At 37.1% G+C, this 23,568-nt stretch overlaps 1 protein-coding gene across 1 annotated transcript in view; it reads left to right on the top strand.

Moving 5' to 3' along the window:
- COL25A1 (collagen type XXV alpha 1 chain) overlaps positions 1-23,568 on the top strand; it is a 300,860-nt gene that overhangs the window by 148,864 nt on the left and 128,428 nt on the right. Inside the window, exons 3-4 of the mRNA XM_064710946.1 lie at positions 4,213-4,257; positions 6,330-6,337. Of these exons, the coding sequence (XP_064567016.1) occupies positions 4,213-4,257; positions 6,330-6,337 (53 nt within the window). The remainder of the gene's footprint in view (positions 1-4,212; positions 4,258-6,329; positions 6,338-23,568) is intronic.

The raw sequence follows: 23,568 nt of genomic DNA, 5'->3' as shown, positions 1-23,568 counted from the left end.
CAGGGTTCTGGACTCTTGTGTTGTTCTTAGGCTGGTTTGGTGTAGCTGTTACTTGCAGTGACAATGCAAGTAAGAGCTTAAGTAAACTTTCTGGAGGTTGTAATAACCAAAGATGTTCCTTTTGATTTGTTAATGCCACTGTAATTCTTTCCAAAATTAGGAGAAACTTGACATTCTAGATCAGCTGGTGACCAAATGGCCAAGCATTTGATGTTCCTGGCAGGTGCCCACCAAATGTGGTGGGTTTTTAGTTGTTTTATTTTTTTTTCTGTCTGCTGTTTCTGAAAAGTAGAAATTTTTGCTATAGATACATCAATAAATTTAAAGAGTATGAGTGGTTTTGTCCATTTTGTGCAGTGTGGGAGGGTTTATTTGTGGTGGTTTTTTGGTTTTTTGACAGAGTCTTATGGTAGGTAAAAGCTACTTTTTGAGTGGCTGACTCAAAAAGTGTTTGGCTTGAGAAGATATATTTAGACAAATAATTGACTTTTAAAAGAAGCTTTTAGTTTATTTCAATTCCAAAATTTTCATCATAAATATGGAATAGCAGTGGCATTATTTTTTTTTTAATTTAATGTAAAAAAATTATTTCTAAATTTTCTGCTGATAAGAATTAGTTTCATAAATGATTTTGGAAGAATAAAATAATTTCAGATATTTTTTCAGATAGAATACTATAATTTCAGATATAATTTAACTAAATTAGGTTGAAAATGAAAACCAGGTGGCTTTTTATTCTAACTCCCTGCAGGTAAGTAAATGTAGTGATCCTGGAAAAACAGTGTTTAGCCAAAGTTGGCAACTATAAACAAACTTTTGCTTATCGCTCAGTATCATTAGTGTTTATTAACCCAACTCACTCTGCTGAGATTCAAATTACAATTTTTCTTCCTAATATTTATATTTTAATATGAAAATATATTTTAAAACAAACTACCCTTAAAATTATCTGGAATAAATTCAGTTCAGCGTAGACATTTCTGATACTCTTGAAGAGACTTTTTTTTTACGCCAGGCAGGAAAGTTCAGAGTAGTTATGTCATGTTGAGTGTTTTGTGCAAGCTGTGAAAATCTGTGGACTTGATGTAAGCTGACATTGTCCATAATACAGCTTTATTCACTCCTCCTTCTGCTGTGATGAGTCTCCATCAAATCCTCCAATTAGTACAAAGTTATAAAATTATAGACAGATGGAAAATTTGTATTTATAGAAAAATGCCCACGGTTTTGATAGCTTGAAACTCTTGCAGCTATAGATGATGTGTTAGCAGTTGAGATTTAGAGAAAACAGCCTGTTCAGGAAAACATGAAAGCTTGTGTACTTTCTAAAGAAGTAGGTCATCTAGCGATGACCATAAATTTCAGAGTTAGTTTTCTGTGAATTGAAACCATCTGTGGGAAACAGTTTAAAATTAATTCGTTTGTATTGGTAAAAAGTAAGTAAATAGATAAATATACAGCAATTATTTTCTCAAATGATCATCAAAATCAAAAAAAGTTTCAAGATCCATCTCTTGTCTCAATTTAATTGTCAGTAAATTAAAGCTTTGCAAATTTCACCATCTTGACAGACTTGAATAGTGCACAGATCAAAAAAGTTTTAATGGGAAAGGAGATACCTGTCACTCAGTAGCCCAGAACTCCTGCTGGTCTGATGGTCAGGGGCAGTAGTATGGTTTCATTAATATTGGTCTGAGTCCAGAGTAAGTCTCCTAACCTCAGCAGTGTGGTTACTTTGGAAACATAAGAATAACAACAGTAATTTTTCTGATGATTCACACATTTAAATCTAATAATCTTAGAATAACATCTTAGAAGGGATCAGTGTTTGATGACAAAGGAAAGAGCTGAACTGGAGCTGTTTTTTTTGCTGGCCCTGTATACAGCTAAACTAGCAACAGAGCGCTCTATGAAAGTCTGGTTTCCTGGACAGATTTCATTCCTTCCTAAAATTCATAGCTTGAAGTGACCTTCAGGATTTTCTCTTAGTGACTTTAATGTGTTTTGCTGGTGTGTAGCCAAAATTTTTCGTTTCCAAGTTCTGTTCCTTTCTCAAAAGCAAATCTGGTAGTAGACTTGTTTGTGTGTGTGTGTACACCTATAGCACCGTTGAATTTTAATAAAAGGAAATACCACCACTCTGTTTAGGAGGATATTATTGCTATATGCACAATGACATGTCATTACCTGGAGAAGAACATTTGAAGTTTCTCCTGCACATCCACGTTTGTGCTGAGTCTAAGTTGCTCTACATCTGTGTTGTGAGCTTGGGTATAGCCCTGGAAATCTCTGCAGAGGACCTCTGCAGGGCTGTGTGCATGCAGGGGGACTCTGAGAAGTTTTGGTGTTGTGAGGGGAGAAAAAAGGAAGTGCAATATAGACACTTTTACAGTGTCTGTAACATTCTATTCCCTGTGTAAGAAGTTTCTTTAGATATCCCTTGCAGGAAGAAGTTGTAAGATTCTCCCATACTTAAATGACACTTTTACTGTTTTCCATGAAGCCAAAATATTCGTGCTACTGATTCTGAATATCCCATGCTATTCTTGCCTTGTATGATATTGTCTTAAACTTCTGTTGCATGATGCCACTACTGCAATTATTGAAACAGGCAAGAAGGATTTCAGTCAAATTTATAATGCTCTGATAGGAGTGAACCTCTCTGCGTTCAAGACTAGAGCTACTTTTCTACTTTCTCTCTCCTCCTTTTTCCTTCTTCTTTTCCTTCCTTCTCCTTCTCTTCTCTTCTCCCCTCTTCCTTTTTAAAGAAAGCAATCGTATTTTATTCACCTGGAGAACTAAGGCTGTTTCATATGTGTCTTGAAATTGTTTCACTAATGCTGCTTTTCAGCATCTTAGTCTTCTAAGCCAGATTGCTGCAAATATATAATTCAAAGCTATTTAAAAGCTATGGCATGATGCTTCAGATGTTTTGTCAAGTTTAAAGTAGCAGGCCGTTTGCACAAAGCCACCTGTGCATCTCGTATCCATTACAAACGGTGAGATCCAGCCACAGCAGAGGTACTTGTGCTCCTGCACGCCTCGCTGCTTCTGGAAATTCCACCCGTGCTCTCGCCTCTCCAGTGCAGCTCTGAGAGTCCCACCTGTGGCTCTCTGTTCAGAGCAGCCAAGTTTCAGGACTTGTGTCACCACCACAGCTGCTGCTTCTCCTCCAGGCTGTACATGGAGGAGTGCAAGTGTGCTTCCCTGGCACTTTCAGGAACAGTATGTCAAGGTTACCAAGTAGAGGGGGGGAAAGTGTCTGCAGTCTGACATCTGAGATCTGCAGTTTTTGGGAAAATATATTGAAGGCAGAAATAGGGGACAAAAAGGATTTTTCCTTTTTTAATTTTTTTTTTTAATTAATTTCAGAGGTGACAGCAGAAGCAGGTTATATTATGTATTTGTGGAGAAAGGACAATGAGAAGTAAAGACTTCTCAGCAAAAAGCATGCAGTGACTAAGCCATTGTGTTGTCTGATAAGTAAGCAAATATAAACTGGAGGCAAAGCACTGTACACTGGGTGTGGCAACACATTGTTGTAAAATGTTTGGGGGATGGCAAGCCAGGTGATGATTTCTTCATCTATTGCATGTTTTCAGATAGAGGCTGAAAGCAAATTCTAGAGGATTTACTCTTACAAATAAATACTAATCTTTTGGCTTAATACAGGAATAATTTAATAAAACTTAATGTCCTACAATATATTTGGTTTAGGATGACTGAAGGAAGGGTGCAGCAATTCTGAGGAATACAAAGACGTTTTTGAGAAAAGAAAAGGAACAATTTCTTCTATAGGGTTCATGGTGGAAAGCACAAGAATTGGTGGGCTTCAGTGCAGCAAGTTGGCCATAAAGAAAAATGTTCCATTCATCAGAACAGTGAAATATTGGGGGATAAAAAAAGCCTGTGGAAGTTGCAATAAAAATTTAGATGTGCCTAACTTTTTCCTTGAAAAAGAGGGATAAACTGGATGACCTTTAAAGTTTCTCCCAGCCATTTTTCAGGGAGCCTCTAGTGGGTACTGGGAGCCTCATAGCTGCCAATTTATTCCAAACTTCCTAAATTTTGTTTGGATTATCTTTTACCCCTGCTCAGCCAAAGTCTCTGAACATCATGTAGTAGATCAGTCTAATGCCCTTACATCCAAACAAATTATATTCTACATGTAATTTCAAGGGGAAAAGTTACTATCCACCATCTTCTTTTTAGGTCCTCCAGGGAAAAGAGGTAAGCGGGGAAGAAGAGGAGAGACTGGTAAGTTTTTAATTTCATAAGATCTGTTTTCATTTGGTGTTTTTGTGAGGATGTGTACCCAGCATGCCTTGATTTTTAGTTGTACTGCATGTGTGCTCTGAAAAAGAAATCTGAAACTTCTCTGGTAAAATATTGTGACCCTTGGCATGTACCTGGTGGCCTTCAAGATATTTCTCTGGTCTTGGGCACCCTTAATTTGCAGGCACACTTCATAATGCTCAACACTGTGCCTTTGGTAACAGGTCTGTAAGAGTCAAACCCTTCAGGGGTGTTCTCACACATGCACAAGTTAGAATAACTCCACATAAGTCAGTAGTTGGAACACTGTGTCAGTGTTACATCAGGCCCCTTTGGCTGGAGGAGAACAATTTTATAAGGAAATAACAAAGGAAATAAAATTCCTTGTGTCGAGAATGTTGATAATCAGGGACATAATGTGATAAGTAGACTACTCTGTATGAGAGAAGTTGTTTTATAGAAATGAGCAGTGAAGTTCTAACAGAAATAAGAAAAACATTTGTTGGTTCGTTACCCTGTACCAGGGAGGTTGCTGTTGATAGAAACCTGCTGCTGGTGTGTTGCCTGAAATTTCATTTGAGGCAAAGTTATGAGACGCTGAGCACCTCTTGCTGTTGACATTCAGAGGAATTGAATCAATTACCTTGTGGGATTGAGTTTTTCATCAAGGTGAACTTTCTGGAGGCAATGCAGTAGAAAATGAGCATTTCTATTCTCCTTGGTTGTCTTGTCTAATCTGCCAGCTAGGAAAGTCTTCCAATCAACTTGATCTCTGTAAATCATCTGTAGCCTTTCTTATCTATGTAAATGGTAATTTATCTGGCTCTTAAAAACTATTTTCACATCTTCCTGAATCACAAAACTAAAACCAAACCCTGCCAAAAGTTGATACAAATAATTTTTGTATTTCCATTCAGTGCTGTCTTGGTACCTACTTCAGAGAAAGAGGCTCTGATACAGAGAGAAATTCTGTGGTTCAAGATTGAATTACAAATGATCCTGGAAATTACTTTGTGGGATTCTCATTGATTCATTTTAAATCTCAAATAAACACATGGTAAACTATTAATAAAGGAAACGGATCTCTCATTTAAAAACAGACCTGCACCTTAAAATGCTGTTTAAGAATGTTTGCCAGAATAAAGAAATTACCTTAGTTGCTGAACAATAAAAGTTGCATTGTTAAAACCAAAAGCCTGTCAGTATAAAAAGCAATCTCAAAATACAGCTGCTGCTGTTTTATACTCCTTTTGCACTTCACTTTATTCAGAAATTAGAGAGAGGCATAAAAGCTTAATGAAATGCCATTGATTTGGGAGCTGCAGCTGCTCACCTTAATAAGACTGAAATAGTAGATTTGATTTGTGGCCCTTTGATAATGTTTCCAAGAACTGCTACACAAAAGTCTTTGAGGTCTAAATAATTGAAAAAATGTGCAAATATCACTTCACGAAGTGTGACATTTTAATGGGGAGCATTTTATATGTGTGCCTTGAGAGAGGAAGGTGATGAAAATAAAGTTCAGCAGTCAGGTGGCCACTGAAACCTCCCCTCACAGGCAGAGCTGGAAGTCTGGAGGATGCTGGTACATGTATCGTTGACAAGATGCCCAGGTTAAATGCCAAGGGTACTTTGTGCAATTCTGCAGCCAAGCTCTGATCCAGTGCGGTTTACTGAAACTGGTGGTGTGGTTACATGTGCTTTATGTGGAGCCTGACAAAATTAATTGTATCCATGGCTGGTATTTTTGGACTGGCATGAAATTGCATGGAAATAAATGGAGAAGCAACTTTCATAAGCTTGCTTGACTGTAATTGAAGATTTGTTAAGGTAAGTGCATGCATTTAGGCAGTAGTATTTACGAGTTTCAGAGCACTACCAAAGCACAAGATTACTTAAGTGGGAGAATGTTAGATCCTCTATTACCAGTGCTGCTCGCTGACAATCCCAAGGCCTTGTGCTTGACTGTGTGTGTCTTTCTTCAGTAACTTCATAACCTTACGTGTTCTTTTTTCTCTTTTTTTTACCTTTTCCCCCTCTCCCCCACCCCACAGGACCTCCTGTAAGTACAGTGATACATTGTTGGTTCTTCCAGAATCAGGCAGAAATCTGTTAGATCCTGTTAAGTTACCAGCGTTGATAAAATGATCATAAATACTCAAGAGTGAATTTTGATATTTATACACACACAGTATCTTGGAGCTGAATGATTTAATCAGAAAGTTCGTTAAGAAAAGAGTCTCTAAACCAATAAAGCTTTATGTTCAGCGCTCCAGATTGCCATTTGGATTCACAACTCCATGTAAGTATGTTATGTTCATTTTGCCTGTGACTTCATAACCGATATTTTACTGAAATAGAAAAATGTGTGAGTATCCTATCTTAAACCCAGACCTGGCCAGTTTTGCTGGGTAGTAACTTCCTCTGCATTTATCACAAAGTTTTGGGGTACAAGCTCCCTGTTCTCTAGAGGCATGGAGGCTGTCCAGCTCATTTCACTGTAATTGCTACTGGAGCAAATAAGTGTTTGTGTAAAATTATTATGAAATAGTGCTATTTCATTTAGTAAGTCGTTTGAATCTTGTGCTAATTCTTCCAGTGAGAAAGTGTTTTCTCTCTTCTGAGGATTTGAGGTTGTTTTGTTTTTGCTTGGGCTTTTTTGTATGTTTTTTGTTTGCTTTTTGTATATTCCCAGAGTAAGTGAAAAGTCTGACTTGAAGGCTAGGACTAAACACATATGCCTCAAACCTCATGCCATCAATGTGCATCATAGGGTGTAGGAATGTGACTGTTAAAATAGTATTTCTTTTACAGTTAGCAGGCTTCTATGTTTTTTTCCTTAATAGATGCAATATTTCTACAGTATTTTCAAGTGCCTATCATCTATCTATTCCAGGATACATGCATGTTTAAGAATATTTAATTAACGTGCTGAATTCCTGCTGTGACCTAAAGATTTTACTGTAAACTGCATATATTGAGTCATGACATTACTTCCCTTTTAAGACTTTGACCATGTGCTCAGCAATTCATAGTGACAAATTCATTTAACAAGCCATCAATGAAAAGCCAGGCTTAATGCATAAAGGTGCTGCGTATTTGAAAGAAACACTGTTTTCCCCAATTTCTTTTGCAGTCCTCCTGTGAAACACAAAGAGCAAACATAAATAATGATACAAGCTATTTTCCTGTACCAAGGCAATGTAGCAAGAGTTCACTGTGTGCCTCATTAAGAATGTCTCTGACTTTAGTTCCCCACTGTTTCAGTATAGGTACATTAAAAGAACCCAAACAAGTGAACAATCCCCCCAAAATAAGTTGTAATCTTGGCAATAATAGCACAAACCTGAAATAGGTTCCAAAACTGAATAATTTTAAGTAGTGACTTCAAATTCCAAGTTTCATACTTGAAACCTACCAAACTTCATCTTGCTGACAGGCAGCAATGGTCTAGGTTGTTACAAGGCATAAAAAAGTGTAGTTTCCCTTCCTACTTGATTTCTATTTGCATAGACATTGGCTAGGGGCAACTGTTGTGAACTTAAGTGTTGTTTTCACCTGGGAGACTGTGGTAGTAGTTTTAATTTAAAATATCAAATATTTGCATATCCTGCATTAAAGTGGAGAATTAGGTGTATGTTGTTCTTTCAAAGGCTGCCACAGTTGCTCTGTTTATTTTCCTTGTACATGACTACTGAGTGGCACATGTAATAGCAGTCAGAGGCTGGGGATTTTGAATATTTTTATGATCTTTTACAGCAATCTCAGATTTCTTCTTTGGCATCTATGTTCTAGTGGAATCTAATATGTTATTGCCTAAGGACTAAACCTTTTTTTTTTTTTTTTTTAATTAACTACATAGTGCCCATCAGTTTACATGGATAATTCTCTTCATAAAAAACCAGAATTTCACTGGGCATCAGAAGTAGCCAGTAGCTTTTTAATCAGAGGGTTTATATAAGTTGAAACACATAATTTCCATTGCCAAAGCCTCATTTCTTCACTGTGTAGTACCCAACTCATATTTCTTGGTTTGAAATACCATCTCATGCAAAAAAGTCAAGCAATACACAAATTATAATTTCCTGGTAATGTACTCTGCATGTTTGTTATGTCATATGTCATGACTGTGTTGTTAATGTGTCATACCATTTCATCTCATTCAACCAGGGTCCACCAGGGCGAAATGGCTATCCGGTAACTCCTCGTATATTTATGATAGCAACTTATGGTTACTCTGAAATCCTGTTGGTATATTTTGGTTTCTCTTTATTACTGTCAAAAGGACCCCTATTTTTTTTTGTTTGTTTCTCAGATGTATGAAAAATGCAGGATTTCCCCTTAAAAACAAAGCAAAATAAAGAGCCTGTGACAAGTTCCCAAAAAGAACCAGACTGTTTACAATGCATAAATGAGATGCACTGTTTGTTTGATGTTGTACATATTTTGTGTTGAGTTTCTTCATTCTTCCATACAACAGTCATAATTGATTAATTAAAAAACATGCTAAGATACGGCATCTCAATTTTCTGTATTAGAAAGCTGTAGTGTTGCCATATGGAACCTCTGAATCCTTATGGAACCTCTGAGTCCTTTCTTTTCATTCTCACTTGTTTCAATTGACTGCGTTGTTCAATGCATTTTGGGCAAGGTAAAGTGTTATGACAGAGGTCCTAGAAATTGGCTGCAGTGACTATCACAGAGTAATTTTTTTATAATGGATACAATTCATTTTTCTGTCAGTTTCATTCGTACCTTTAGGATTTATTGCCTGAAATATATATATATATATATATATATATATATATGAAATAATGCATCTTTCTAAAATCTCTTAATAATACATTTCTTTGGAGTAGTCAGGCAAACTGTCTGCAGTGTCCCATTCATTGAAAGAAGTATATGCCTGCTGTCTCATGGGTATTAGAAACCAAGTGACTAAATGTGATAATATATGTGCACAGCATAGTGACTGTTGAAGTATAGTAATGGTCTTATTTTTAGCACTTGATAGTGTAGCTTAAAGGGCCCTCCCAGATTGATTTGCCTATGTTTTTCAGACAAAATATATGTAATTTTTCAGTGTGTTTTAAAAATATTTCCACTGGTAAATTATAAATTGTATGCCTTGAGTACCTGCAATTAGAGGAGAATTTTGTAGAATCCCAGACTCTCAAAATGGTTTGGGTGAGAAAGGAAATTATTGGATCATTTACTTCCAATCACTCTGCCATGGGCAGGGACATCTTCCACTAGACCAAATGGCTCAAATCCATCCAGTATGTCCTTGAACACTTAGAGAAAACTAAGATTGAGAAAACTTCTAGAGATGAGTCATCCATAGCTTCTCTGGACAATCTGTTCCAGTATTTCACCACTCTCATAATTTAAAAATTCTTTCTTATATCCAGTATGAGCTTTCTTTTAGTTTAAAGTCATTACCCCTTGTCCTGTCACTACAGACCTTGGTAAAAAAAAGTATATTTCTCCATACCTTCTTTCAGGGCCCCTTTGGGTATTGAAAGGCTGCAGTAAAATCTTTCTGGAACCTTTTCTGGATAACCCCAGCTTTCTCAGCCTGTCTACGTAGAAGAGCTGCTCCATCCCTTTCATCATCTCTGTGGTGCCCTGGGCTTTCTCCAACAGGTCCATGTGTTTTCTGACACTGTAGGCCCCAGAGGTGGGCACAGTAGTCCAGATGGGGTCTCACAAGAGTGGAGCAGAGAGGGAAAATCACCTCCCTTGACCTGCTGACAACACTTCATTTGATGCAGTCTATTTCACTGCTTTTACCTGGGCAGGCTCTGGAATTCCAGGGTGATATCAGCAATGGATCATCATCCAGTGTCCATATTTACAATTACAAGTAGTTGGAAGTCATCTGGTGAGGAGCAGATCGTCAGTATCAAGAAACCTGCTTGGATGTGCTAAAACCATTATCAGATTTCTGACTACACATTCCAGTTTCTCTTAGAGTGATTGATCTGTGTAGATGACTAGAAGTTGTTTTCTTGAAGAGATTTGTTGTGGGATCTGAAAACCATGAAGGTACTTCAGAGCCATGGAATTGAAATTGCTGTGTCTAATGGGGTTGTTATGGGCAAACTTAGTCTGAATGCATTTCTCCTCATGTGTGATGTGAGCTGTCACTAGTGCTTAGCACTTCACTGAGTGCTGCTTCTTCCTGCTTGAAAATGACCGGGTATAAAATTTGGCTTTGCTTTCTGAAAGTTGTCATGTGGCCGAATGTTTAAATCTTTTCAGTCACAGTCATACCCCTCCTGCTTTGAATGGGAAATATGTAACTGCAAGTGCCATGTGCTTTAAAAGTACTTTTACAGCCCTTTAGAGGTCTATTAGAAGGCTATTAGTGTTCTAAGTTATTTCTCCAGAGTCGTATTTAGCTCCTGTAGAAGCCTTTTTGCTTAAATCTGTATTGGATTTTATGGGATAGTCTGTGAGGATAGTGAGGTGTATCTGCCACATGTAACCTAAACCTGGTGTAGCTCTCACAAAAGCAAGTGTCTACTTTCTCCAAGGCTTACATTTTCTTTGAATGTGTTCATTCTAGTTCTTAAAGATACTTTAAGAATAATTATAACAGTGAGAGGAATTGCAGTCAGAAATCTAAGTTCCCAGGAAGATACAGCATCAAAAATCAATAAAATAAGGGGTTTACTGCTAATGAGTAACACAGTTATTAAGGAGTTTATAAAACCACAATTAACTGGTTATTTTAAAGGTGCTAGTAATACTAAAGAAGTGTACACTGGTACAACTCCTTTTTTTCCTCATAACAAGCTCTGTATAACAGAGACCAAATTCAGAGTTGTGACTATTTCAGCTTGAGTTTAAAATTGAAATAGCCTATCACATCTACTCAAATAAAAGAGGAAAAAGAGTGCACAAACATTGGAGAATGAGATGATAGGCAGCTTTTGCAGACAATATGACAATGTTGCTTTGTAAATAGTGCTTTGTAAATGTTGCTTTGTAAATGTGAACTTGGAAAAAAGTACACATACACACACACACACACCCCCTAAAGAAAACCCACACCAAACCCTCTACCCCAAAATTACCAAGCCGCTAAAAAAAAACTCATCTTGTGAATACAGTGAGGAGGCCAAATGAACTGTGGGGTTTTGTACATTTCTAGGTTAAATAGGTAGCAGATTTTTACTGTTTTCCATTGAAAAATTGAAGCAAACAGAATTTTTTTCCCTGCCATTTTTCCCAAGCTGGGCAAGATCAAGCTCAATGTCCAAGCAAACTATCCTGGAAGTTGCCATATGTGTGGTGGTAAAGCTTCACTTCTTCAGAATTAAGTTTCAGAATACGGAAATAACCACAGAGCATTTCTCCATAAACAGAGAAATGTGGAAATTTCTTCTTCATTTCTCCATGACAGTCAGTCTGCAGAGTACTTTATGCATTTACAAAACTTTCAGGAGGCATGGAGTGTCATGACTGCTCTAGGTGACCATGTGCCTTGATTAAATCCCATTCCTTCTAACATCCTTGTTTCATCTACAAGAAATAGAGACAGATTCTTTTGCTGAAGGAAAAAAGTGTCTAAATTGGAGATTATTCTTCTGTAAGTTTCAAATATCATCACTTGATAAAACCTGAAATGTAGATCTTTGAAATTTCACCTGTCAATTAATTTTAAATTTTCCTAGCTCTCAAAAGACTTGCCTCAAGATAACAAAGGGGAAAAGCTTAGGACTGCAGGTAGAAAATTTCAATTATTCTTTAGTCTGATATAATTCCTTCCACATGTCTTTGTCATCACACTTCTGATTTTTGCACCCATAAAAACTTGCACCAATATACAATAAGAAAAGCTGTTATCCTGATCTGTAAGGAATTTCAGGTTGCTGATATGTCTCTGATTTTTCCTCACCTAATTTTCTGTTCCTATATCACAAAAGGCAAAGAGAATTCCAGACAGAACAGTGAAGGGAATTTGAGTTAGAAGAAATAGGCCTGGTAGGGCCTATTGAAAACCACCCTTGTGAGAAATTGGTAAAAGGCTTTTTTATCCTGCTGTATTGCTTTGTCTTTGATGATGCTTCATATTTTGTTTTCTTCTATGTTTCCAGTTAGAGACTGAGGCTTCCTAGGCAAGTGTGTAATAATTAGCAATGTCTCTGGATATCCATAAAATTAATCTCATCCAACTGCAAGTTTTTCAACCTCAGATACAATGGCAGCTCAGTTGCTATAAAACAAATGAATTGGAATAATCACAAGAGAAGAAATGAGCAAAGATTGTGCATTTTTCATCTGTGATTAAACATAGCCTGTGGCAATATTAAGCATTTTTGCAACAGTTGTTGTATTTTGATAGCTGATCAGATCTCCTCCTTTTCAGAATCGTTTGAAATATAAAAGTCTAAGCTCAAGGAGCAGCTATCTCAATTCCTGACCTTACCCTGATCATTTGGCTTGGTGATCCTATAGAGATTTCTACTTCACAGCAATTTTTTTTCTTTCTCAACAGGTGTCTTCACAGACCACCTTTTATTTCTGGCATTTGCCCAAAGTAACTCTTAGGCATATGGCAGTTTTGCAATAAATTTCAGGTTTGGTAGTGAAACACTGATAACTATTTCAGGTTTTACTCTTTTTTTTCCCTTTTAAATGAACAGAAAATTCAAAACATACAAAGTCTCAACAGCTTCTTTGTACTTAGTGTGATTTTAGTATGTGTTTTCTCAGTTTTTATGCTTGTACTCAGTCACAACAGAGGGGATTGCCTTAGGAGACATGAGGTTTTCAGTTGATCCATTTGCCTCAGGCTCCTTGCTTGTTCTCTGGAAGTGGAAAGAGACATGAGTGGTCAGCTGTTCATCTTAAAAGATACCTGGGTTTACGGATTTCTTTGGAACCACACAGAATAACAGTATCTTCAACAAACCTCAACACTGTTCCCAAATTGATGCTTCAGGCTAAACAAGTGCCGCGTTAAACTTGCTGCCATGCAGGTTAACTTTGTAATATTTCTGTGCCATGAGAACCAGAGGAAGGTCGTAAAAATGTGCTAAGTTTTGTAAGCATAGTGTAGCTGAGGACACATGATACTATTCAGAAAATAAACTTCCAGTTCTTCCTAGAAATTGTGGAGGTTCTCTAAATCTGCATGGCTCAGTACTGACTGTGGCCTTTGTAATCACATCAGTCTCATTCATACAGTAATGGGGTTTTATGATCTTTGGTTCTATAAATAATATATATTGCAACTTGTGAGTTTAATTTTTTTGTATGCCAATATTTTCAAATTGGTTGAAGATAATTATAAAAGATGATTCTAACAGAAAATTTTGAGCCCTCTTAAAATGACAGTTGCTGTTAATTCTGTGGGACAAAGCAAATCAGACCACATTTATTAGCCACTTACAAGGCAGTTTCCATTTTGAATGAACTATGGACTAAATCCTCTCATTCGTTACATTTGTGTAATGCTGACTGCAGAAATAAGAGCAGGCAGTGTTTATTTCTGCAACTCCCTGGAGGAAACTCAGAGAGCCCCAAGCTATTCCTTTTCTGTGACTATGATAGTGAAGAACAACTTCCTCATCTGCAAAAGCCAGTGATATAAAAAAATATCTCTACCCATTTCTTCACTGAAAATTATAAAAATAAATTGCCATAGATAAGCTAAAGGAGAAAGTCGACATGGAGATTTAAGAAAATTTTTTGTGCTGCAGTAAATGCCTGCCTACATAGTGTGTCTTGCTTTTAATGCATTAAACTTCCTAAATTATTCGAGTTCATTTCATGCATAGCATTACAAATAAAGGTGTCAAAGACCAATAGAAAATTGAAACAGCATTATAATAAATAACCTCAGTAAATTATTAGTAATAAAGACAATTGTTGCCATATACTGGATCCACCAAGACCCTCTTTGAGCTGGCAATTTCCATCTCAGATGCATGGACTCTCGTAATATAAAAATCCACATCTCTGCATGGGACTTTCTAGATGTCAGTGTGTGATTAAAAGCTGAGCACAAAATGCTAGGATACTGAAGGCTGCTGTGAGTCAGTACAGTTTTGATTCACAGCTGACGTCAATTCAAAATGACACAAACCCATATATCTATCAGATAAATTAAGATTTATAGCTGATGGTAGATAGATAGGGGGTAGGTGTAATTTAAGAATTAAATGTATTTTTTCGGTGCTTTCCTCTGCAGACTTAGAAATTTCCCTCTTCTCTTTCATAATAAAGCTTGTGTAGGCAGAGAAAGGAATTAAGCTGGTTTGTCATTTTTTTGACAGCATACATACATTTCTGGTCTCTCTGGACTACTCCACTGAGTAGTTCAGCTTGGCAGCTTAGCAGGTGCCATGCAGAAGGCTGTGGTTAACATCTTCACATTTATGCTTTGATAGGCTTAATTAATGCTTGAACTGTACCTACCATCATTCATACTTGCTTTTCGTCAGGCCTGCCACTTGAAATTTTCCAGTCATTTCCTCCCAGTGCACGATGTAGCTCTCTGGTGTAGCAGAACAAGCTTTATTTATGAAATAAACTCCCTTGGAGCAAAATTTTTGTTCCAAATGATTTTTAATTCTATGTTTCATTTTTCTATTTGTGTTTGACAGTTGCATGTGGATGTAGAGTGATTAACCAGTGTTGGTTAAAAATGCCTCTTGGAATTTGTCTGAACTGTCACTTTCTCACAAGAAGCTTAGAAATTCAAAGACAAGGTTAAATCAATTACAGTAGAAATCCTGTATTTAATTACTTAATGGTTGGGCTTGATGGTCTTTTCCAACCTAAATGATACTATGATTCAGATTACATCTGTCATAAATGTGAAGGAAAATCCAAACTACTATTTAAGAATTCTTAAGTCATCAGTTCCTTCCCTTGAAGGGGGGTTACACAGATGATTCTGAGATTTTCTTTCATGATGGATTTTTAATTTTGATTTATGATACTCTGAATGATGTGTAAAACTGAATTACCCATACAGCTCCCAGATGACTAATCCTATGTGGGAGTTTAAGTGCATTGTTAATCCTAGCTGAGGTCAAGAGGTGTAAAATTTCGTTGTAGAAACTTGTTCCTGAATTACTAGAGTAGGTGGTTGGATTCTGTGATTTCCAGAAAGTGCAGGGGAAGTTTTTCCTTGAAGCATTTCTGCTTCCCCCTGCAGTCAGTGTTCAGATTCCATTTAAGAGAGAGGCGATATGAGGAGAGGAACATCTGGAGAAGGCAGTCACCTGAACTGGCTCTTCTTTACAAAGCTGAGTGAGGAACTACTTCCCTACTGGGAATCAAATCATTCTCTGATACACCTCTACTGGGCCCCACACTGGACAGCATCATTCAGTAATCACACAAAAATTATTTGGCCTAGTGTTTGTCACGCTTAATAGGGTTTTCAGCTCTGTAGTTTTGGATTCCTTTTCCAAGGCCAGGAGTTAGCTGGTAGATCAATGCCTTTAAGTACTTTTTCCTCTGTTATGGGTATCTTGAGATGGGCATATTTAGGGTGTAACTTTGCCTCTTGAACTACAGGGAAAATTCTAGGCTGTTTTTTGGACTGTTCTTACTGTCATTTTTTCACCTTTCTAGCTGTGCCTATTGAAATCAAGATTAGTTAAACACATTTCTAAAAGCAAATATAGTTGTTTGGAAGGAGGGATGCATACAAGCAGTATGGAATGTCAGTTGGAAGGTTTTTCCATGACTGTAGGATACAGATCATAAATCACCCTCAGGAAATGGTTTTGAGATTTTTTTGTTTGTTTGTTTGTTTGGGTTTTTTGGGTTTTTTTTTTTTTTGTTTTTTTTTTTTTTTTTTTTTTTTTGTTTTTATTTTGTTGGTTCCCTCTCCCTGCCCACCCAGTTTAGCTTTAGGTAAAGCAGTTAGGATTCATTATTTTTGCTAGTATTGATAAAGTACTATAAAGTACTGACAATCTAACAGAGAACTATTGAGTTAAAAATTCTTTTTGGATTATTTTGTATATTTTCATGATGGCTGCTCCCAGTGTAAATGAGAGGAATTTAGCTCTTTGCTGCTTTGGCTCATGAAAAACTGTCATGGGCATGAGCACTCATGAGTTTGATGTAGAAATCAGTTTCTTTCTTCAGCATGATATTCTAACGAAAATAAACTGGTGTCGTTGGAAGGCTGAAATTCTAGCAAGTGAATAAGCCTAGGGAAAATTTAGAAATTTTCAGAAGTTGCACTATTTCTCTGTAACAGTTCTTCATTTTATAGATCAATTACAGCTAAGAAAAGCCAAATTTTAAGGGTAGATTCTTCTACTTCTCTGTACACAGACTTTTGTGAAACAGGAGTTGTATCACTATACTGGACTTAAGCTCTGTTTTAGTTCAATAGTATTAGATATGTACACTGAGATTGTGGATTCCAGCAATTGGAATGATCTTAGTTTGCTACTTTAGTTTCACAGGTTGATATTAATAATGGTACAGTTTTTTTATAGGTGAGAGGGAACATTGAAAGAAAGTACTCCAAAAGAACCAAGAGTAGCATGCACCAGTTCAGTAACTTTTGTTATGCATAATGTATTATTTGCATTCCTACTCATTGAGAAAGTGCAACTGTAGCTTCCTTTTTTAATAGGAAAAAGGCACAAGTCAGGCCTGTGGTTTTCGTTCTGGTACTCTGACTGATTAGCCAGTCTCCAAAGAGAAAATTACCTCAACATTTCCACTTCCAGCTGTGTGGATCAATTATCCTGATTTTTTCTAATCCACTCTGAATACTAGGTCTCTGCCCTTAGGGCATGTTAAGTATAATCTGGTATTGCCATCACGTCCAAATTTTTTTCTCCCTAGATGGGAATGTGAAGAACCTTTTTTTTTTTTTTTATGCTGTCACCAGCTTCTTCCAAAATCCTTTTATAGTCTTGAAAACCAGTTATGTCAGAAGAAAGTAACGAATTTAAATAAACTAATGAGTTTGGTAAATGCTTGGAGATTTTAAGTTGCTGCATTGAACTACATTCTGCCTTTGGATTCACCTGTTCAGCTCTGATGGACTTCATTTTAACTTGCATAATTTGGCTGAAACTAGGAAATAGCTGAGAGGAGTGTGTGACTTGCTGGAGTATAGCTCAGAAAGGCACAGGTATAACATACTTGGATTTTAAAGTTTTCTTGGCTGGGGGTAGCCCCTGTTCTGTTGTAGGTCAGATTTCAGGAACTTTTGCTTCCCTGGTTAAATGCTTTGTTGGTTGAATTTCCTTGTTTCTGTGCAGCACTTGTCAAGGAAGGAAGGAAGATTTCTCTTTGTGCAATGAGGCTGTACTTGGAGTTTAAAGGGAATTTAGAATCCAGGCAGTCCAGTGTTTTGTGTGACAGGCCATTAGGACTGAGGTCTTAGATTGATGGCACAGGGTACTGAGATGGTAAGTGAGATACTGTGCAGCTCCCCAGTTAATATATCTAATAAAAGCACAAACTTGGAAATAAAGCTGCTGTATGCCTGTCTGAGCACTTCACGGGCTTAATGATTTTGTTTTCGAAGTCACAGTAATAGAAGTTCCTTATGGAAACTGATGGTGATTTGTGTGAAATTTATTTTTTCAAGAACCAGACATAATCTTTTCTTGCAAATTCTTTTCTTTGCTACATCCCTCTTTCCTTGTTAAACTGGGGAAATAGAACATGTGGTGCATCATTAAAAAATATATAGGGAATTGTTTTGGAAGAAAGAGTGAAAAAAATCTGTATTGCATCCCTGAATTCTGCTTTATTTCTGTGATTGGAATAATCTTTGTAAGTGTTCTTCCTATGTTTTTTTCCATGATGCTTTATGCTTTTTGAGAATTTACTGATTCCAAGTTATTTTGGAGGTGGCATAGGTTGTATACAGCACCAACCATTAACAAGTGATTTAGGTATAATGCAGTTAGAACGACTGGAGTGTCTTTACATTAGCTGCATGCATATTTGTGCCTTTTAAATCTCATAGGCAAATGCCAGAAGTATCTGAATAGACTTGCATGTAGGGAATTTTATTTTCCAGTATTTGACCACATATGCCAGTCCATAGCTGAAAGCACCTGCTTTGCAGTTTTAAGTTTTAATGTAGTGTATCTGCACAAGCTTTTTTTCCTTATCCTGGAATTCTTCAAACAAATCTTTCTTCAACCTCATGATAGTTGAAAGAGATTGGGATTTTATCTTTGGTGAATTTATTTCCATTTCAAATACTTCAGTACCTTGGCTATTATTTTTGTTCTCTTTTAAACTCATTGTTGTAACTGCTCTGTTTTATGGAGATGTATCCACTCTAGTTGATGTTCTTCATTGCAACTCAAATGAGAAGTGTCTGTGGCAGCTGTATTTTTTCTTCATTCCCTGCGGGACTCATTCAGAGTATTTGCCTCTATAGGCAGATAAAAGGAGCATGATGGTAGGATTCTTTGGTGCTAATGGAGCAAAAGTTGTTTTATGTTCCTGCTCCTGAGTTTGTCAATCTTCAAAAGCTGATGTTTCCACTGAGGCAAGGTGAAAAAATTTGTCTCTGAAGGTTACATTCATATGATACTGTGTTATGTACCCACTATATTTTTATTTTTCCTTAATAGACCTTATTCCCCCTAAAAAGAAAAGATATGTAGGAGCCGAAAAACAGGTTGACTGAAAGAAGTGAAAGGGATTTTTTTTTTCCACATTCTCTAAAGCCATCAAAACACAGGTAATAAGAAAGATTGTTATTTAAGAGGATTTCAGTAAGCAAATGAATTTGCTTCCATGGTGGTGTGAGGAGACGCATTCTTCAGAATTATTCCAGAAGAACAAAAATCTAATTCATCAAAGTCACCATACCACAGGTGTTACAACAATCTATCTCCTACTGAAGGCTAGCCAGCTAATTTTTGAGAAGTGACATTTTTCACAGTTTATTGTTTTCTCATCAACATGGCACCAGCCACATCAAATACAATCACCCAGTGATATTGGCATTGATGAATTAGCCATGTGCTTTCTATTTACAATACAGGAGTTTCAATTTCTTTGGGTGAAAGAGAAGTTTTAGGTAGAATGTAGGAGTTTTCTCTCTGGTCTGTGTGAATGTTTTCCATGTTCAAGTACTTGTTAAGCTATGCTGCAATTCAGTAGCATAACTGAGTATTTTTACAGAAACACATAGTCCTGCAAAACTTCACTAGACTGTTTCAGTGGATTATGGATGGGTGAAGCATTTTGGCTCCATTCTTTACCATGGCTTAAACTATGTTGCTCTTACTCTTTCTGGGGTCAACAGTAGTTTCCCTCTGCAGTAATCTGTCATACAGATATGACTGTACGAATGTAGTTGATGCTGGTAAGAGGCTTAGGCTACAAGGAGGAAAACTATCTGGAAATAATCTTCTTGCTAGTCTGATGTATGAAGACAACAGAGGCACTCCAACGTTTGGGATTCACACTCATATAGGGCCCCTTCTTTAATATGTATTTGCAACAGCTACAGTGTTGACCATGATAAACAGAAGCATGTCCACCCACAGTGTTTGAGAAGAGAAAGTTCCTTCCAGTTTGGATCTGTCCAGCTCTTTCTCATGATTCTTATACATATGAATTTCAGCAGCAAGAGCAGCCATAGTGCTGAGATACTCAAAAAATGCATCTGCACCACAAGAAACTGCCTTTCAGATCTCCTGCATTAACTATAGAAATAAAAAGTATCTTGGCAATTGTTTTTCATCTGTGAAACATGCTTTTGTAAAGCTGTGGCTATAATTTTTCTTGCACAGAACTCTTTGTGCTCCCTTATTGTTACCATATGCGGAGCATTTTTGCAGTTCAGCCACTCACTGAATAGCCAAACTCTGAACAATTTCTTTTGTTCTTTAACTTGCTTACTTCTAGACATAGCCAGTCTATCTTATAATTGCCAAGGAGCTATCAAGAGTATTCAGACTGCAGGTAGGGCTCTCAGCTGAGAGTCTTGCAATGTAGAGTTATGTTGCTTCAAGAAGTTTAGGAAATGGTACCTGGCACTTCTGGTTTACTTTGGAATATTTAAAACTGTTCCTCATCTTTCATCTTACTCCATTATTGATAATATCCATCACCTAATTTAGGTTAATATGGACGCTAGAGTCACTTAATGAAATTCATGGCTTCAGGTCACATGTCCATTTGTTTCTTTTAATTCAAAGTACCTAAAAAATATGGAAAAAGCAAACATTTTCTTTCACATCACAAGATCAGCAAAATATGTGTTAGCTGCCACTTTTCCTCAGCAGATAACTATTAACATTGGCATATTGCTTTACATGTGCATGCTGCATATTTCTCTGCACTAAAGGTGCAGAGAAATTTCCTGCACTTATTTCCCTGCACTTAACAGGTGGATTAAAATGTAAATTTGAATAACTTCTGGTTATGTTCAGGAATTGAAGTCTAGTACTTAGAACCTAGTTTCAGCATGGTGTAACTTTTCTGGTTGATGAAGCCTTAGTCGTGGTGCTGCAGTTCATCACTCTCCCGGTTTTATCAGGACATGGCTTCCAGGACTCTTCTGTGCTGCCATGGTATGCTTAGAGAAACTTGTTGATTTGATAAAGGCGATCTTGTAGGAGTTTTTTACATGAGAGAGTTGATACATGGCTTGCAAACAAGTGAGAAATGGGTGGGATTGCGGGATAATTCTATCAAAGTGTTAAGAAAGCTTTTCCATGAGAATGAAATCAGTGAGGTGTTTTCAGGAGGGTTTGTAGTTCAGATCTTGGATGATTCATTTTGCACCAGTGTTTTGAATGAGTCTAGGAAAAACTAGGTGTTTCTGAAGGCTGAATGTGATCAAGCCTCTAGTAGTTAGGATGGAGATACATAAGTTTCTGATCAAGAAAATCAAGCAGCACTGTTGATTTTGTTTTTAAAGAAACTAATTTCATTTAGACCTCTACATCTCTACCTCAGAACACAGTTATACTTTGCAATCTCCAGGTGATGATCCATCTAGCTGAATTTTATGTCTCAGGTAGTAACTGATACAAACTGCTTGAGGGAAGAATTCTGGAAACTCTGAAATTGGCTTTGTAGAAAGAGCCTTGTAGTGCTTCATTTGTCATTGTCAGTAATTTTTCTTTTTGCAGTAAAGGGGTTTTGGAGAGGCTCAGCTCATCTTTCTTGTACTCTTTTAGTCAGTTATTTTTACAGTAAATTTTTCTCCTGCCCAAACGATCTGGATTTTTTTTTTTTGTTTGGTTGGAGTTTTTCTCAGTAATAACCTGACTGCTGGGCAGAGATACTTGTTGCAGGATGATTTAGTGCACTTTTCTTTTCCCACACATGGAGCAAGTGACTTCTGTGCCTGGACTGTTGTGTCCCACTGATCTTAACAGTAATCATTTTCAGTCGTTGAAAAAGAAGCAATAATGTTTCATCAGTAGAAGAGATTTAGCTTGTTGATGATCTTAGCTGTGCTCATTGTTCACATAGCTCTCAAGCAAAATTTCACTAAACAGGAATTTCATCAGACTTGCTAGGAATTATATATCCTTCCTAGGAATACTGTATTAAATCTAGTAAAGTCATCCTTGGTGAGCCTGTAATTAAACAAAGGGGAAAAAAGAAAGAAATACATCCTTACAAGAAAGAAAGAAATGAATCATTTTAATAGTATCATGAGAAGGAAACCTGACAGTGGTGGTTTCTTTGACTTTTATCAATCTAAAACTGAAATGGGTGTTTTGAAAAGGCAATGTGTCATCTTTCACCTCACCAGAGCTTAGGTGAGATGATGTGCAAACCTGCAGCTTGGGTCAGATTCTCTTTTATATTTTCCCCTCCACACAGGTATTTTTAAGCTAGTCTGACATAGTAACTGGCATGCAGCTCATACAGCTGCTGTGAAGCTGAAGTGTACTTTGTCCTGAATCTCCAATTGTGTGTGTATTAACATGAGAGATTTTCAGGCACCTGCAAGTAACAATCTAACAATTGCATTTATACTAGATAGTTTATAAATGTAAAAAAATTTGGTCACATAATTTTGTCAGGATATGAGTTTCTGATTTCTGAAAGAACCAAATCAAAACAAACAAAATCAAATAAAAAAAACCTGTACGTAGGGTGTGGTTTTTAGCTTATGAAAAAGGAATCATATCTGTTTTCTGCATATTATTTATTCTGACTTACAACTCAGTGTTCTGATGAGTATTCCTTAATTGAAAGAGATCACTGACGTATGAGTGGAGAAGTTAAGAGTAAGAAGATAATCCATACCTTCTTCTTTTTCTTTGCTTGGAGGATTCTTTTGTTGCACAGTAAATTTCAACATCTGATATCTTTTCTTACCTTTTCAGTGAGAAATTTCTGAAGAAATTATTATCACATTAAATCTGCTTTAAGTAATAACATTTGCCATCTATTTGACAGAAACTCTCCAAAGGTTTCTGATGCCCCTGCTTACATAGTCACTTTCTAACAAAAACCCAAAAGTCCTTAAAATTTTTACCTGCAGATTAACAAAAAAGCAAAAAGATATTGCTTAAATGGAAAACAGCTGATTTAGTGAAGCACTAAACATATTTTTCTTTGAGAGAAATCCCATTTTCAGTATTCTTGAGGAGTGGAAGCTACTTTGTCCAAAACCAGCCTGAAATGCCGCTCATACTCTCCTACCCCTCATGTGTAGTCTTTGTCCATAATTGGGTTACTAGACAGGTAGTTAAGTGCTAAGTAAATAGTTGGGTACTGCTTGGGAAAAAAGAAATCTACTGTACAAACAACTTTTGAGGGTACTGAGGGGAAAAAAAGATGCATGTAAGAGTGTAAGTAAATAGTGTCATGGTTTAAACCCAGCTGGCAACTCAGCACCTTTATGGCCACTCAAACTCCCCTGGTGGGATGGGGGAGGGATTTGGAACACTAAAAGTGAGAAAACCTGTAGGTTGAGGCAAGGACAATTTAATAGTTAAAGCAAAAGGTGTGCACACAAGCCAAGCAAAACAAGGAATTAACTCACTGCTTTCCATGGGTGGGCAGGCATTCTGTTATCTCTGGAAGAGCACAGGTCCATCACACCTAGTGGTTATCTGGGAAGACAAAGGCCATCACTGTGAATGTAAGCTTTCTTCCTTTTTGTGCCTCCTTCTCTACCTTCTGCCTCCAGCTTTATACTCTGAGCATGATGCACTGTGGTGTGGAATATCCCTTGGATAAGTTGGGATCAGCTGTCCCAGCTGTGTCCCCTCCCAACTCCTTGTGCATCCACATTCCCCTCTCTGTTGGGGTGGGCTGAGAGGCTGAAGAGACTTTGATGCTGCATAAGCACTG

This window comes from Zonotrichia leucophrys, chromosome 4 (genome assembly GCF_028769735.1).
Source record: "Zonotrichia leucophrys gambelii isolate GWCS_2022_RI chromosome 4, RI_Zleu_2.0, whole genome shotgun sequence".
Classification (NCBI taxonomy): Eukaryota; Metazoa; Chordata; class Aves; order Passeriformes; family Passerellidae; genus Zonotrichia; species Zonotrichia leucophrys.
Note: the sequence above shows the minus strand (reverse complement) of the source record. Positions and strands in the feature narration are given on the sequence as shown.